We start from the raw sequence: 18,279 nt of genomic DNA on the forward strand, positions 1-18,279 counted from the left end.
GAGCGTGCTCGTGCCAGTCAGCGCCAGCGAGCAGCCAGCCAGCCGGGCGGGCGGGCGGCCTCCCCCCCTCAGAGCGTCTCGGCTGCCGGCGCGCGCGCGCCCTCTCGCTACACAAGTGGCGGTTTGTGCGCGTGAGGCCGTATATTCCATCAGGCCCCGGAGGCTCGTGGCGGCGGCGGCACGACCGCCGCCATTATCACCAGCGCGCGGCAAGGAACCATCTTCCTCTCGCTCCCCCCGCGGCGCGTCTGGCCCCGCGCAGCAGCACCAGCAACTCCTCCTCCTGCTGCTGGAACAAAGGAAGGAAGCGGCGGCGGCGGCTGCAGTAGCAGCAGCTCCGGGACTCTCCTGCCCTTAGAGCCGGGACAGCGGCGCCTCGCCTTCTCTTTCTTTGTCCCCTTCTCCAGCAAGCAGGAGCCTCGCGAGGACCGAACGAGCGGGTGAGTCGCCAGGCCGGTCTCCTTCATTTCCTTCCCCGACTCGAGAAGCCCTCGTATGCGGGGTGGGTGGGATGGCATTGAGTGGGAGGGGGCGCGACGTCCTTTGTTTTTCCCACACAGAATGGCGGGGAGAGACACGCGGGGGCTCGTCGAGGGGACGGTGCTTCGGGGGCTCGCCTCAGTTTGTGTGAGCCGGGAAAGCTGTTCGTGTGGGGCGGAGGGGGGGGGGAGAAGGCTTCCACGTCGTCCTGTCTTCCTCCCCACGGAAGAAAGCTGGTGGGGGGGGCGGAGGGGACAAAGGGCCGCTGAGCCAACTCGGCTGGCGTTTTCGACGGGGGTGGAGAGAATTGGGGAGCACACACCCATGGACGCCTTTTCTTTCTCCCCCACCCCGAACCTCATTATTGTGGGGTTTGGTGGCAGATTGAACAGTGGCGGGGTGGGTGGCGGTTCTCAAGAAGAGGAAAAAATAACAAACGTGAAAGTGGCGGGGGAGGAATGAGAGGGAGAGAGAGGCGGAGAAACAAAGAGCTGGAAGAAGACAATGAGCTCTTCCCGGCTTTGCGTGGGATCGAAGCTTCCCCTTTTTCTCTCTTCGCCCCACCCCCGTGTCCGAACAGAAAAGGCTTTTTGTGCCTTTGTGTCCGTGCGCGCGCGCGCGCGCTTTTATGTGTTGACCCGGCGGGTGGGGGCGATCGAATGGCTTTCCTAGGCTGGCTTGGCCTTGCCATGACTCAGTGGTTTTCTTTCACGAGGCCCCCAGGCCCTGGTGCGTGCTTGTCAGCTGGGTGGATGTGGATCGGAGAGGCCGGCCCCTGCCTCTTTCCTCTTACAGCCTCCCACTCTCCAACCACCACCACCACCCTTTTGCAAGGAGAGTCCGCCCCGACCATCATCGCCTGCCATTTTCTAAATCTTTTTTGCTCAGCGCTTTTTATGTCCCCGAGTCCTTGGCGCTCTAGAGCGGATCTCTCTTTTTTCCTCTACTCTTTCCCTCCCCCTTCTTTCCCATGCTCTGAGCTGCTGGCAGCTTCTTCTCCTTTGTTTCTCTCACTTGGCTGGTCTCAGTTGTGGCACTATGAAATGTCTATTTCTTGCCCTATTCTTGTCCCCCCCCCCCGCTTTAGAATTTGATGTAGAAATAAGCTACTGCACTCTTCTTCACATATCCTTGTTTACCCAGCCTCCATTATTACGTATGCCTTATAGTTAGCTATTTAGGTAAATGAGTATTAAGGTGATCCATCCAATTTAATACTGTCATTGGTACAATTTTCATGGATTTAGTAGTCACTTAAGAGTTTTTAATCCTTTCTTCCTTTGTCCTCCTCTTAAATTCTTTTTTTTAAAAAAAATGCTAGTCAACATACATATGCTAGTGACCTCTGAAATCTGCATTTAGTGAACTCCTTCCTACTGGTAAAGAAGGCTAAATCTTTTGAGGTTTTATTATAGCTTTTTTGACATGTCATTGAATTCAGCATATCACGCTGAGCTAATTCCCCTATTCTGTAGCCATGACTTTTGTACAAGTATTGGTGGAGCTCAAAGGAAGCAGTTGCATAAGGGCAAGCTACGAAGTTGAACAAGGGCATTTTTATTTTAGGTTTTGCCATCTTTAGGTGGAGATTAGGAATCAAAATAAACAGATATTTTAGAAAGAAAACACCTGGTACTATAGTACGTAGCATGTACTTAAGAGTGGCAGAACAGCTGTCATCTGGGCTCTGTTACCCTTTACTGTTCCCGCTACTCTTGCTCAGGGTTAAAAATGAAAAGCATTGCAATTAAACTACTTTAATTCTTTAGATATCAGCCTGTCCAGTTTCTCTTTATTGAGCATCCTGTAGTCATGTTAATTGGCTTTTATATTTTTCCTTTGTAGTGAGTACATACTTCGTTGCTTCAGTACTATGGACTGTGCAGGAGCTGGGCAGCCTTTTGAGATATAAATAGACGCTGATTTCAGAGGCCCCTGTTGACAAGGTTCTGTCTAAGCTTCTAGCTCAGCCTGTCACATTGCAGCCTTGTGACAAGCGGAAGCTAATGCACTCACCCATGTGACCTTAGCTTCTGAGAAATATTAAGGAAAACTGACACACATGTGATAGCATTAGAATCTAGCATCCCAATGAAAAGCTACAAGTGCAAACGCTAGTAGATAACATGAGGTTATAACATTTGATTCCAGCTGGCACATGAGGGCTACTTGAAAACAAAAATATTATTTCTATAAAGCCCTTGTTCAGCCATATATGGTTTGTAATTGCCTTACAACAGTCATTTGCAGATGCAAACTTTTTTTCATAATGATAGTGGTGATGTCATCTCAGGGTTTTAAACTGGATGATGCAGATTGTACATGAGAACTGAAAATGGCATGGTTTGGCATTTATTGAGGTCAGCCTTGTCATTATAGGCTGGTATTTCCAATTAACTAAATATTGTCTTTCAATTAGTTTTGGTTTTATATAGTTTACATTTACTATGTCTGTTTTACATCTATTTTAAAAAGTCGATTGAATTTTGTGAGTGCACATTCTCCCAAACATGGTGTTTTAAAACTACAGCTGATTTCAGTGGATAGGATGGCCTTAACGATGAACTTAGTGCTGGTAATGTGATTCTATTGGGCAAGTCTATCAACCATTTGGGGAAAGGGGGAACAAATCCTATCTTCTGTCCACCTTGAACATGTCTTTAAAAGGCTGTATATAAACACTGTGGAACGGTGACACATTGTATGCATGGTACCCCATACAAGACTCCCTTGTGGCCATTTAGAGAAGGAATAGTCTCTGACACGATTTTCAGTTGATTTTCTTATGTTTGGTACGAAATTTACTACCACAGTGAAAGCATCCTAAGTTGAAAAAGTGTGTCTACTCAAGTACATAAATTAATGCTTTTGAAGATTGCTTGCTGTTTAACATGTATAATGTCTTAAAACATTTATGTCTTAATTGATTTTATTCATTTCACAGATTTGTATCATGCTTTCCCACTATTTAGGACTTCCAAATAGTTTTCTAGTAGACCACTATTACACTGTTATCCAGTTAAAGTACAGTCCTTTGGAACAGAGGGCTTGAATCCTATATCAAGTTGTTTATTGGCCTTGCTTAGCTTATTCAGTAATGAAGTTGAAGTGTTTATGTTCCTAAACTGACTCTCACGGCATGCACAGATGAGGGAACCTCTGCAAGTAGAAAAATGTGGGCAGCTTGCTTTGATAGTTGCAGCATTTTGCTGAGCTGCTGTAAAATGAGTAACTTGTTTTAATTAATATATTAAGCAAGGCGTCTTTTAAAAAGGCCTGCTCTAAGTAAAATGTCTGAGCTGAACAGTTCTAGTCTTCAAGTAGTAGCTGATTTTGTGTATTGAAGCATTCAGACATGTGATGTTTTCAGTTAGCAAGGTATTGGGTTTCCTGCCCAAGTTGTTTTAATGCCTTGTGCTGTTTTCAGAAGTACTGCTATGGTAGACCTCATTCCTACCAACACTATTGCCCAATCTCCTGCTCTCCATAATTTGTAGAAAACAGACTAGCATGCTACTTGAAACTAAAAGTAGTTCTTCACCTGCAGGGCCTATTGAGAGATAATAGCCAGAAGTGTATTGCATAGGCAAGTATATGTCTATTCTGCAATTTTAAACATCAGGATGGAGAATAACCATGAGAAGCTGTTTATTCTTCTCAATGACAAACTAAAATTATAGTCAGTAATCTTAAATTCTAGGATTGGTATTTACAAATTGTGTTCTGGCATAACTACACGAAGTTCCATGAATGGTACAGGAATACCGATGAACAGGCATGGACACACAAAACATTTTCAGTTTCTGTATTTTGTTCCTAGCATTGTTCTTGTGCATGCCACTCCAGAAGCAGGGCAGAGCAAACTGGAGGAAATGTTCATCTGCCTTCCCTTTCTGCCCACCCACTCTTCTTCCCCAATCCAACAAAGATCATGGTGTAGAGAAGCAGCTTTAAAGCCAAGTATCACTTGCTGGATCAGAAATTATGAGCTTAAATGAAATAAGCATTTAAGTTCAGATTCTGTCTTTCAGCACTGAAGTGTTTCAATGGAAGAAGACACTCAGATGCACATCTGGGTATACTTTCGCTTGAGAGCAATGCAGTCTGGGTAGATTACATTGGCACATGGATGTGCATTCCATTTATCCTTAGGTCTTCTAAGCTGCTAGGGAGATTCCCTTCTACAGGAAAGGTATCTGGCTGGGGTTGAACTGGGCTTGGAGTATGTGCACCAAATTGAGCGGCAAGCTGCAAACTTCCTTTCAGCCTATCGGCAATTGAGGATGCATGCTATCCGCTCCTGCCAGTTTGTCTAGCAAGATAATGGTAGCACTCAGTTGCCACTCTCCATCCTATCTGGGTTTTCAGCGGTGCCAGTGCCTTTCTTTTTTTTTTTTAAAGGCTGGAGTGGGGGTAAAGCATTTTTCCCCCTGCAGACCTCCAATCTTTTGTCTCTAGGGTTCTCCTCCAGTTCTGCCCCCTTCCATACTCAGAATTCCTACTCTACAAATATGGGGAGTGGTGCTATGTGATGTCAGCATTTCTAATGGCCACTTCAAGTGAATTGTGATCATGTGTTGGCTCCTAATGCAGTTTTTTCCCCCCCTCTATTTACAGCACAAAATGGCTCAGGAGACCAACCAGACCCCAGGGCCCATGCTGTGTAGCACAGGATGTGGATTTTATGGGAATCCTAGAACTAATGGAATGTGTTCAGTCTGCTATAAAGAACATCTTCAAAGACAGCAAAATAGTGGCCGAATCAGTCCAATGGGTATGTGTTAGAGGAACATATCAGTTGAAGTTCTGTTTGTGAATACAGTTTCAGTAGTAACTATTTGAGTGAACACTCGCAACTTTGAGGTATTTTGTGTTTTTATACTCTGGATTCACTCCCAGCTAGTTTGACTTGGAAGCATTTAGTAACAACTCTTAACTTATTTGCATCTGTTGAAGTGGACAGTGTCCACAAAAGCTTGTGTCATAATAAATTTGTTAGTCTTTAAGGTACCACAAGACTTTGTTATTTTCACTGCTACAGAGTACCATTGCTACCCCTCTGAAAATTCTAACGTTTGTATATTACAATTGTTACATTTCTAATATTTACTTACATTTTTCTTCATTGTTCAGGAACATCAAGTGGTTCCAACAGCCCTACCTCAGACTCTACATCTGTACAGAGAGCAGATACTAGTTTAAACAACTGTGAAGGTGCTGCTGGCAGCACAACGGACAAATCAAGGTAAGAAAAGTATAGAATAACACAGTGATGTCGAAATGAGTTAAATCTGAGTGTGTGCGGTAAACTCTCAATAATAATGCAGTAGTTTGCATTACAGCTAGTCCGTAGAGGAAATAACCAGTGTTTGATTATTCCTGCAATTCAGAAGTATTTAAGCTTTGCAGTGATGGAATGATAAAATCATACCTTAGATTACTGTAAGGTGAGATTAAAAGGGCACTTGGCTGTTAATAGTCTACTTCATACTTAATCACCAGTGAGTTCAGTAATAGTTAGCAAGCTGAGCTTAAGGTTTTTAAATTTTAGTGTTATACTAGTCTTCCTTATAGCACTAATGGATTGCTTTCATTTCACTGAATGCAAGCAGAAATGTGCCTGTTGCCGCCTTGCCTGTAACACAGCAAATGACAGAAATGAGCATTTCAAGAGAGGAGAAAGTAACTCCGAAAACAGAGACAACAGAGCCAGGTATGCCTTTTTAAAAGTAACTTGAGTGCAGTTAGTTCAGTGGGACCTGGCAGGTCTAAACCTAACCAGGGAGAAAAATATATACTTTGCTATTCTTAAAATAAATTTATTTACATTTTATAAAAATGATCACATTGCTAGTCATATCAACAAAAACTAATCAATTAAGTACTGGGGATATACTGAATGAATCCATTTTTAAAAAAAATCCATGTGAAATGCTGAATGTGTTCCAATCCTGAGAACATTTTCAGCAGCTATTTGTAATACTTCACAAATCTTTACAAGCCGTAGAAGCTCCTTCAGAACACTGGGGAATCTAATGATTTTTCCTTAAAGTTTCTTAGATGCACCTTCATTTTTACACCCCTGTTCTACTGAAAAATCAGTGTTGTTATGTAGAGGTCGGTCAAATGTTTTTCTGCATTCCAATTCCTTTAATGTAGATAATTCATACCTCCATGCAGTCATTTATCAAAGTGAATACTTCCTATAGAGTAAACTCTTGCCCCTCCAACACATGTTTTATTCCCTTTTAATATAGAATCTAAGAAAACACTTTCTAAAAAAGACAAAGGCATAAAAACTGAATAGAGAAGGGAAAGTTGCTGCCCACACCATAAGGTCATTAGCAGTAGAGTGCAACATGTCTCAGCATTGACCGAAATGAGCTAAGATCTGTTCTATACATGTAGCAGAATGGCTTTTACCACTTGTGACTGCATGTGAGTGAATATATTTCTGAATGTTCCCCTACCCTTAAACTCCTTGCAGATTAAAAACAACAGCAGTATACAGCATTCAGAAAGCTCCCTCGTAGGCGATCTCCTTTTGGCAAGAAGTTGTTGGTTTTTTCTATGAGTCCAGAGTTTACTACCACTAGTCCAATGGTACTATCCATTCTGCCACAGTTACATGTACAGCCCAGGCCTGAAACCTCTAGAGAGACGAGTCAGATATTTGTTAACCATCGTTCAAAATGCATTTTTGGGCACTAGTGAAGACTTCGTGTTTTGAAGGAACCTGTAGTACTTGTGAAGATTGGATGTATTACTGCTAGCTGCTGAATGAGTGCACAGGATTGAAATGCACTGGGCATTTTGCATGGAAGTTTGTGTATTTATTTACATTCAATACATTTCCATTGAATATTTTGGTTTGTGCTGAAGTGACTAGTAATGTGGACATATTTATATTAATAGAATGGATTGAACCTCCCCAACCTGATGCCTTCCAGATTTGGGGGGATTATAACCCCCATTATCCCTGGGGGATAACCCCATGCTGGCTGGGGCTGATGGGACTTGCAGTCCAAAATATCTGGAGGACACAAGCTTGGGAAAGGCTGGATGAACCCCTATTCCAAAAAAATATTTTAAAGGTGGTTTTTAATGTAATCTCTTAACCCTTCTGATACAGTACACCAGCAAATGAGATTACTGGGGAAAGGTTTAGACCTTTCAAATACCAAAGAGTTAACTCTAAATAAGGTGAAATTGGACATGGGGTTTCATACAGAATTACTGAAAGGCAAAAGGATGCCCCAGATACAGACCTATTAATGAACAGCTTTATATACCAGGGTGACTTTTTTTGTATTTCTGTCAAATTTTCAGGTAGAAAGCAAACTGAAAGTTATTTAAATTGCAGTCACATCCACACATTGGAATATTGGGATGGCTTAGAATCAAGTAACATGATCATATATATTAAAAGTCCCTCAACCTGAGTAGGAGTACTAGAAAGAAGCAGTGTTCTTCTTAAACACAACGTTTTGAGTGCATGAAGTCTGTCTCCCCAGTTGACTATGTGTCTTTCCTTAAGCTTATTAAAATTCACATTCTGAGTTATAGGTAATAGGCAATAAAGTGAAAGGGGCATACTGAATAATATGTCCATCTTTATAGATGTCTTTGTCTCAAAAGTGGCAAAGGAGCATCTACAATTTTTATAACATACAGTAAAGTCGTTTTATAGGTTTGCAGCCGTACTAGCTCTTTTGTAGTGAAAGTACAACATCTCTGAAAGATAGACACACAGAGATGAAACACATCACACTAGAATGGTGGGGGTACAAAATGCCTTCCTACATACGGTTCTCTTGATGAGTTGTGAACTCTTGCAACAGCTGTTTAAAGGTGATGTGGTGGAGGGGGAAAAACAAGAGAACTCCATCCAAGGAAGTCAAAGTAGTTTTTTTAAACGATGGCATTGGTTGCTTGTTGCTGAATATTGAGTGGGACTACCACAGAATGCCAGAAAATGCTCATCTAAAAATCTGCATCTCTACTCACTATGGCCGTGAACCACCACCACAAGTTGTGGTTTCTGTAGGGGAAAGAGGACACTGGCCCCCTCCTGGTTCTTCTGACAGAACTGCTTTCATTGGTGGAATGACACATTTGGATACAACTGTCTTAATTATAAGAGAACCCACTACAGAGTATTCTTGACCTTGAGATAGATAAAAGAAAAAGATGCGGAGAGGAGAGCACATCCTTGAAAGTCTGAGACAGGTTATAAACGAGGTAGTATTAGATGTCTTTAAGAACTGTTTTCCAGAAACTTGCTCAGCTGTTCTTCCTAGAAATGATAATGCACCAACATTGCAGTGTGTGAAAGACAGTGCACACTGTAGTGTGTGAAAGACAATGCAAATTAAAGCAGTTTGAAATTAAACAAGCAAGGCACTTCTAATCAACTTTAATTTGGGGGGGGGGTGTTCTTTCAGTTGTTACTCAACCAAGTCCTACAGTTACTCAACCTAGTACATCTCAAAATGAAGAGAAAACACCTGAAATGCCCAAACCAAAGAAGAACAGATGTTTTATGTGTAGAAAGAAGGTTGGCCTTACAGGTATGTTGGTGAACTCTGTATTATCCACACTTAACCGGTCTTAATCTAATTGCTTCCTAGATTTTGCTTACTTTGGAAATATTTAAAGCTCTTCAAGGGAAATTTTGGAGTTTAGATTTGTTGTCACCTTAACCGCAAGTCTTTATCATACAGTATTTCAAGTGATGCTTCTGTGTCTTCACAGGATTTGACTGCCGATGTGGAAATCTGTTTTGTGGACTTCACCGTTATTCTGACAAGCACAACTGCCCATATGATTACAAAGCAGAAGCTGCAGCAAAAATCAGGAAAGAGAATCCAGTTGTTGTGGCCGAAAAAATCCAGAGAATATAAACTAACCTACTTGGTGAAAAGACTGACTTCCTTTGTTTTTATTTTAAAATATCCTAGGAAAACATTAAAGAGCAGATGCATGGCCATTTTCCTTTGATGTTCTCCAGAGTTTTACTTTAGTCTGTCTTATTGATTGATATTTTAGGATATTGTGGGTGTTACAGGCAGAATTGGATAGATACAGCCCTTTAAAATGTGTACATGCCCTCCCCAAAATTAATTGAAAGAGTAAGACCTGCACTGGAAAACAGACACGCACAAAGGACAGAGTTGTCTAGTTCACATGTGCCAAACAGATGCATAAAATCTGCATGTTTGCAGCAGATTTGCCTTTTGGGAATGAAATTGAGGTATATCATCCTTGGATAGTGCTATGTGCCTGTTTGATTAAAAGATACACCAGGAAAAAAATGAGTCTACTTTTACCATAGTTAAACTTTGTCCTCTTTTAATTTCCACAATTCATTGTTTTGAAGCTGAGCTGCAGAGGAGCCACTTTCTAGATGAGAATGGGTGTTCAGGTGCCATAAGCTGCATTAAAGTTACCTACTAAATGAAAGCAAGAAATCTTGAGTCTGAAGGGTGAAATCCATGGAACTGATAACAATTGCTCAACTATTAAAAACTGGTTCCCAAAGGAAACTTCATTTTCAGAACTTTTTGAATTAGCCTACAACAGAAGACTTGTCTGCTTCTTACTCTTATGTAGCTAAATAAGTTGTGTAGCACAGTACTACAAGACTTTGCTTTACAGTTTACAAAGAAAAGGCTACTTTTTTAATAAACGTAACCACAGCAGCTCTGTTAAGTAACACATGCATCTGAACCTAGTTTGCAAATGTATTCAAGCATTTAATTTTTCATATGCATTTTATGTTGAATGTGTTCTGGGTTCAAGCGAATGTTAGCTCTTAATTTTTATAGTTTTCAAATGTAGCGAGATTGCACCATTTTGCATGGAAAAAAATCATACCCAATATGGCTGCTGTAGACTTTTAAGTGGTACCTGGAACCACTCTGAGGGCTGCTTTATCATTTTAATAGTACTTGGGTGTAGGACTGTAGTGTTCTTGGGTGTATTGCATGGGCTGCATTATCTACAGCATTGTACAATAACAACTCTAGAAAAGGCAGTATACTTCACTGATGCTTGTCTGGTAATATCACTTCTGTGTTATAATGGAAGGGTTTTTTGTGATGTATGAAACTTGTGTTTTTTATATAAACAAGTACAGTTTAGACTAGTATAGTGGTAATGCCTGTTCTCATCTGTAAATAGTTGTGTATACATAGGGCACTACTTCTGACTTCTATTGCAGTGTTCAGTCTTAGTTTTTCTTCATTAAAAGCATCAGGTTTTTGCTTTAAACTTTGTCCTCAGTTGAGTTATTAGATATACAAATGTGTACAGATAGTTCATATTTATGTATTGCACATAATCATGCTACCCGGCATCTATGCTATATTGTATTATGTAAATAATAAAATCATGTACAGAGGGATATAGTTCCTTTTGTGATGGTTCATTGGGTTTTAAAATGAAGTGATTAACCTGAACTTGGTGCTATGTGTGAAGAGATGGTTGCAACTAACTGTTCAGGATTTATTGGATTCTGATCAATCCTGTTCTTCCATGTGTATTTTTCCCTTCGCTGGATTTTATTTTTATACATCAAGTGATGAAGATTTATATGTTTATTTATTAAGCATATAAGATGGAATACAAATATGATACCTGGATAGAAGTTCAGCAAACGACAACAACATCATGGTTGAAAGGGGAAAACCTCTGCATCCTTACGGGTCTTAGTTGCTTTGATCTTCAAATTTCTCCATTTGGGATCTCTTCTAGCTGCCACCTTGGCAGCTGTTCTCTGGCCAGATTCACTGGCTTCAACCCTGAGTTATTGCCTGAATGTGGATGCAGGTTGATTGGTTCCTTATAATTCGAAAAAAGGAATAGCAAGACAGCTTATATGCACAACTACTGAAGGAAAGTGCAGACTTAAAAAAAAAAAACAAAGCAGGAATATGATAACTGTTTCCATATCCATTCTTCTACGTGTTGCTACCTTTACACACTCAACAGATGGAGATTAACCTTCAATATAAAGTAAATGCAATCTTAAAACTGCTGCTCCAGTTTTATTTTCGCAAGTCAGACCCTACTTTTAAAGTTCTCCCAAATGTCAGAGATCTGGTGGGAAGTAAGATTTGCTGCATTAATGAAGATCAGAACATTCTTTGGCCTGGTGGATATATGAGATGAATGGCAACTGAGGTCGAGAGATTGAATAAACATGCCAATACCTTCTGGAATAGTGGCTGAATAAGCATGTAGTTACATACAGTGAGAACACAACCAGTCAACAAAAGCTTGAGTCCTTACAGTGCATTAAAAGATCAGGACTACGTTGTGTGCATGTTTTTTAAGAATCAGTCCTCTCCTAGTATGATAAGATGGATGAGGTCAGTGTTGAGTTGCTACATACCTGTGTGCTCCTTGCTCATACCAGGCCAAACTCTTAATTTTAATAAGAGAAGAGCACTGCAGTAGTAAAGGATTGCTGTAGCATGGCTGATGGCTATTGCTTACTGATGTATTAGAACATCACAGAGCCTACCTACTTTTTCCCTTAAGTAGAAAGCAAATCCTTAGCAGAGATTCTTTGATTATCTAATCCAAGAAAGCAAAATAGAGGTATGCAGCACCTGTATTTCAGTGTTCTGGCAATTAAAAAAAAAAAAAGCTAAACTTTGCAAATCTAGCAAGGCTGTTACATAAGCAGTATAATAGGTATCTTCCTTGTCACCATTACAGTACAAGCAGCATCACCAGTAGCTTTATTTAAATTGGAATCATATGGCACTGTATTTTGACAAAAACTGAAGCAACTAAAGTTGTATAGGTTGAACTAGCTCAGACTTTCTAGTCCCGAGATTTCTTTCCACAATGGCAGAAAGGTAGAAAATGCAAAATCGCCTGAGAAAAACCCCAGTTTACTTGACAGTATGGCCTCATATGACCTTAGGCAATAAATGCTGATACGTTTAAAACTACAAGGTGAGAATGAAACATGCTGTCCTGTAAAACATCTTTGTAAGTGACTCTGGGAGGGGGGCAGTATGTGCTGAGTGCTTCCTCCAAACCCAGATGCTGTTCTTGGCTTTCCTAAAAAACTTGAGAGCATAGATCAAATCAGTCTCTAGCTGCCTAACTCAAAAACATGCAAAGATTATATGCATTCTGATGTCTGGATATACTTCATTTTAAAAGTCTAGAGTAGGGCTGGGTAGACTGTGGCCCTCCAGATGTTTTGACCTGCAACTCCCATGATCCCTAGCCAGCATAGCTAAAGGTGAAGGATGATGAGTTGTAGGCCAAAATATCTGGGCATAAGTTACCCAACTTGGCCTAGAGTGCTTCTTGCAAAGCTTTCAGAGTACCTAGCTTTTAACCTGCTGCACTGTACTATTATTTGACTTCCTATTTAAAAGTTCATCTTTTCATAGCAAGATTTCAAAGAAGATAACCTTTTTTGTTTAGGTAAAGAGCCTGAACAGAAAGTTAAAGCACTTTCTGTAATTGGGATCATAGTCTCAAATCCAGGAGTACAATGATAGAAATGCATGATGAGCAAGCAGAATACATCAAGAGATCAAATAATCCTCAAGCCTTTATTGATGTGGAAGTCTCACATGTGCATAGAATGGGATAAGAGGACTTATGGTGTACCTTAAATAGCTAATTATGTTGAAATTATTAGGGCTTTTTAATGGATTTTCTGTTGGAATAGAAGAAATGTGACTCTCAGTCATTGTTACCCACCTACGTAGTGGCAGATAGTATCTGACTATTCCAGCTGACCCAGATATAATTTATTTATTACATTTATATCCCACCTTTTTTCCTCCAAGGAACTCAAGGCGGCATACATAATTCTCCTCCTCCTCCATTTTATCCTCACAACAACAACCCTGTGAGGTAGGTTGGGCTGAGAGTCTGTGACTGGCCCAAAGTCACCCAGTGAGCTTCCATGGCCGAGTGGGGACTAGAACCTGGATCTCCCAACTCCCAGTCCATTACTACGGAAGTAGAAAGTAATGACACAGTTCTTTTTGAAAAGAAAATAAATAGCAGCTTTTGAGTTACAGGAAGAGGTGAAAGGAGTAAAGAATCTTGATTATAGGAAGGGAAGTGATTCAGATTGTATATCCCTGCACTCCCTAAACAGAAGTCTTCATATTGTGCTACAATCAACACAATACAGGGATTATTATTTTTTTTCTTATGGGAGGCCAGGCATTGGGTTTTAATTAGAAACCTGATGCCTGATAATCACTCTCAGAAAAAATATTCACAAGTAGCGTGCCTAGGATATAATGAGAAGGATAAAATTATTGCTGTCATCTGGAATACTTTTGATTACATTCAGTTCTGTGTGCCGTAAAAGAAAAATTAATGCCTGTACAATATGGTCAAGGAATGTAACTTGGAGTACAGTCCTATTGAACCACTTGCAGCAGTCCATTGTTTAGGATCCTTTACAGAGAAAGTTGTGCCATTTGACCATTTTTGTCTTAATTGCCGTTGCCAAATCCTATTATCCTGTGGTGGTACGCTATTTACATAGGAGTAAATATCAAGTCATACAGTATGTGCAGATTTTCCCTTTGTTTTCAAATTCTGTTTATTCCAATAGCTTCTAACTAGATGAGCTGTAAACAGCACACTTCTGGCTGACTTTTCGAAATTCATGATTTTAATTTTCAGTAACTTCTTATGTGAACTATTTTTACCACTACATTCCAATGTTTCAGCAGCCCTTTTAAATGGAAGTTGATACCTCTAACTTCTAGTTCTGTTTACTTTTGTATTTTTGTGGGGTGCAGGATGTGGGATAAATGTGTACGGTAGTCTGCCCTGTTGTAGCTGGCAATGATGATAACTATTTCAGAATTGAATAGGATGTAAAACTGGGACTATTCTGTGTAATACATAACTGTATTGAAGCTGGAATTTCTTACAGTAGGAATAGGTTCGTTTTCAAGAACAGATTTTTAAAACTAGCCTGGAACTTCTGGTAGCTTTCTCACTAAAGTTGCAAATTAACCTTTTTTATTAGCTCGTGTGTGTTTAAAAAATCATATACCAGTTACAAACATCACAGGGGGTGGGCTATTAATGACGCCCTAATCAAAGCTTAGCTATGCATCTGTCTTGCCTGTGACACTGTAGTTTGAGAACTTGCACTTTCTTTAACAGAGGCCTAAAATTATCTTCAAACAGATGTGCTATAAAACAGTGTTTACAGCCTATTACCTCTATTATTAGGCTCAAATGCCATATGTGTGCAGAGCTGATGCTTAGCTCTTTGGTTCCTCCCAGTATGGAATCATTTGCTTTGTTTCCTGATGTCATCTTTTTTCTCCCCTATGCTTAGTATCCCTGTGTCTGTGAACACTGCCATAGGGTTTTATTTCCCTTTGGGTAGAAGAGCTATTGTCAGCTACCAAGTATCCACTGTGAAACTGCAGAAAACATGTTTTATTATAGAGCGTACTAAAGTATGCTTCCTAGGGCAACCGTGTTCTTCCTGCATTCAGAAAATGGCTGGATACATGAGTCATGTAAGACCACATACATACTCATTTGACATCTTTGCTTGTGTTCAAGGTGACAACTGTTTGCTGTTCGGTTCATTGAAGCTGGATCTTATGACTCCATGAAAGGCTATTGCAGTTAATGAGGGTCATATCTGTAATTGGAAAGTTTTTATACCCAAATTTGCTAGCCTTCCTCTTCCCTTCCTGTTGTTGTTCAGTTGTTCAGTCGTGTCCGACTCTTCGTGACCCCGTGGACCATAGCACACCAGGCCTTCCTGTCCTCCGCTCTCTCCCGGAGCGTGCTCAAGTTCATATTCATTGCATCGGTGATGCTATCTAGCCATCTCATCCTCTGCCGTCCCCTTCTCCTTTTGCCTTCAGTCTTTCCCAGCATCAGGGTCTTTTCCAGGGAGTTTTCTCTTCGCATTAGGTGGTCAAAATATTTGAGCTTCAGCTTCAGTATCTGTCCTTCCAATGAGCACTCAGGGTTGATTTCCTTTAGGATGGACTGATTTGACCTCCTTGCAGTCCAGGGGACTCATAAGAGTCTTCTCCAGCACCACAGTTCAAACGCATCAATTCTTCGGCCCTCAGCCTTCCTTATAGTCCAGCTCTCACAGCCATACATTACTACTGGGAAAACCATAGCTTTGATTAGACGGACCTTTGTCGGCTAGGTGATGTCTCTGCTTCTTACTATGCTGTCTAGGTTGGCCATAGCTTTCCTCCCAAGGAGCAAGCGTCTTTTAATTTCATGGCTACAGTCACCATCTGCGGTGATCTTGGAGCCCAAGAAAATAAAATCTGTCACAGCTTCCATTTCTTCCCCTTCTATATGCCAGGAAGTGATGGGGCCAGATGCCATGATCTTCGTTTTTTTAATGTTGAGTTTCAAACCAGCTTTTGCACTCTCCTCTTTCACCCTCAACAAGAGGCTCTTTAGATCCTCTTCGCTTTCTGCCATTAGGGTGGTATCGTCTGCGTATCGGAGGTTGTTGATAATTCTCCTGGCAATCTTAATTCCGACCTGTGATTCATCCAACCCGGCATTTCTCATGATGTACTCTGCATATAAATTAAATAAGCAGGGTGACAATATGCAGCCTTGTCGTACTACTTTCCCAATTTTGAACCAATCGGTTGTTCCATGTCTGGTTCTTACTGTTGCTTCTTGACCATTGTACAGGTTTCTCAGGAGACAGGTAAGGTGGTCTGGTACTCCCATCACTTTAAGAATTTGCCACAGTTTGTTGTGATCCACACAATCAAAGGCTTTAGCGTAGTCAACGAAGCAGAAAGAGACATTTTTCTGGAATTCTCTTGCTTTCTCCATGAAGTGGTTGGGCATAGACTTGAATTACTGTGATGTTGAATGGTTTGCCTTGGATTCGTACTGAAATCATTCTATCATTTTTGAGATTGTATCCCAGTACTGCTTTTCCCACCCTTTTGTTGACTATGAGTGCTACTCCATTTCTTCTAAGGGATTCTTGCCCACAGTAGTAGATATGATGGTCACCTGAATTAAATTTGCCCATGCCTGTCCATTTTAGTTCGCTGATTCCCAAGATGTCGATGTTCAGTCTTGCCATCTCATGTTTGACCACCTCCAGCTTACCTTGATTCATTGATCTTACATTCCAGGTTCCTAAACAATATAGTTCTTTACAGCATCGGATTTTCTTTTCACCAGCAGACACATCCACAGCTGAGTGTCCTTTCGGCTTTGGCCCAGCCGCTTCACTCTTTCTGGCGCTACTTGGAAATACCCTCTGCTCTTCCCCAGTAGTATATTGGACACCTTCCGACCTGAGGGGCTCATCTTCCGGTGTCATATCTTTTAGCCTTGTGATACGTTCCATGGAGTTTTCTTGGCAAGAATACTGGAGTGGGTTGCCATTTCCTTCTCCAGTGGACCACATTTTGTCAGAACTTTCTGCCATGACCTGTCCGTCTTGGGTGGCCCTGCACAGCATAGCTTATGGCTTCACTGAGTTACGCAAGCAAGCCCCTTCGCCACAACAAGGCAGTGATCCATGAAGGGGCCTTTCCTGTACCTTTTCCCTTCTCTATAATGTCTCTTAGACTGTTAGCCTGAGGCCAAGTACTGGGCTGTTCACATGTAATGGTGGCAAATCTTGGGTTAATTAACCCACAATTTGTCACGGTGGGTGCCTTTCTGAGGCATTTTTGAATATTCAGTCGCCGATTAGGGGTTGCTATGTGACATCCAAACCCAGACACTATGTTTTTAGAATATGAAAACATTATAGGGATGTGCTGTTGCTTACACTGGAGATACATAAAAATATGAAAGTGGAGAACAAATGTTAACTCTTTCCACTTACAGATTTCTACTGCATTTCAAATAATTGTGTTTTGCCTTGCAGGCCCATTGTTCCTCATTTTTGTAGCTGAACTTAACAAGATAGGGATGTGGAATATCTTATCTGGTTAAAGAAATGTTTGGCTTTTGTATTTTGGAGCTTTGGAAGAAAGGAAGGTGCTTGGTGGAATGATTTAAACGCTTCCCTTGGAATTAAAACCCCGGTGTTGCACTCAGTGAGCCATAAAGTACGTTATAGTATTTGATTTCTCACCAATAAGATTCGGCTTCTAGATAATGACTCAGATTTTATACTGATTGCAAAGCCACCATGGACACGCTGACCTCTGAGTAAAATTAAGCAACTCTGTTAACAGTAAACAACTGTGCTGCCCAGTCAAGTAGAACAGCAGGAAATAGGGATGATAGTCTGGGTTGGAAATGCGTATTTATGAGTGCCTTTTTTAAAGTAACTGGCTCCCTATTATGGTTGCTGAGTTTTTTACTGGTTCTGCTCCTACCTCTCTTAAAAACAAGCCAACTCACAGTTTGCTATCCTGTTAGGCTGCAGTATGTATTTTGACTATATCTTTGTGTTTTATTGTTGTGATGGCTATTTTGCTATAAAAATAAAATTGATTAACTTTAGTAGGTGAACTTTTTCCTAGTGTGGAGACAAGCAGTGAGAAAAGCTTCACAGATGGAATTACTTTTATGTCAGGAAAGACATTAAGGACACAGGATTAGGCCCAATGGATCCTTAACAGAAATGAAAACTGTAATAAATGGCTTTTTCCCAGTACCTAGGTGTTTGTGTTTTGGATGTTGGGGGCAGGAGGTGAAAGGGACTGAACAGTAGAGGAACCATAAATGACAAAAGCAGTAATTTACATAAAAGGCTTTTCACTCCAAAGTGGCTTAACAGAAGGTGCTACTGTTGTGGTAGTGTGTGCGTGCATGCAC

General features: G+C 40.9%; 1 protein-coding gene across 1 annotated transcript; it reads left to right on the forward strand.

Moving 5' to 3' along the window:
• Window positions 1–109: 109 nt before the first annotated feature.
• ZFAND5 (zinc finger AN1-type containing 5) lies at window positions 110–11,434 on the forward strand. Its single transcript, XM_084834301.1, has 6 exons — window positions 110–440; window positions 5,098–5,254; window positions 5,614–5,725; window positions 6,093–6,193; window positions 8,925–9,050; window positions 9,235–11,434. Exons 2-6 carry the CDS (start codon window positions 5,104–5,106, stop codon window positions 9,381–9,383), a joined length of 639 nt encoding a protein of 212 aa, XP_084690427.1. The 5' UTR covers window positions 110–440; window positions 5,098–5,103; the 3' UTR covers window positions 9,384–11,434.
• Window positions 11,435–18,279: the final 6,845 nt, after the last annotated feature.

The sequence above is a fragment of the Heloderma suspectum genome, chromosome 2 (genome assembly GCF_057233095.1).
Source record: "Heloderma suspectum isolate Gila_16-S chromosome 2, 16-S_ref, whole genome shotgun sequence".
NCBI classification, from domain to species: Eukaryota; Metazoa; Chordata; class Lepidosauria; order Squamata; family Helodermatidae; genus Heloderma; species Heloderma suspectum.

Excerpts from the sequence above, each read along its gene's own strand:
- ZFAND5 (XM_084834301.1), top strand. The coding sequence starts at position 5,104 with ATGGCTCAGGAGACCAACCAGACCCCAGGGCCCATGCTGTGTAGCACA. Across the intron at positions 5,255-5,613 it reads TGGCCGAATCAGTCCAATGG|GAACATCAAGTGGTTCCAAC; the intron begins GTATGTGTTAGA and ends TTCATTGTTCAG. Across the intron at positions 9,051-9,234 it reads AAAGAAGGTTGGCCTTACAG|GATTTGACTGCCGATGTGGA; the intron begins GTATGTTGGTGA and ends GTGTCTTCACAG.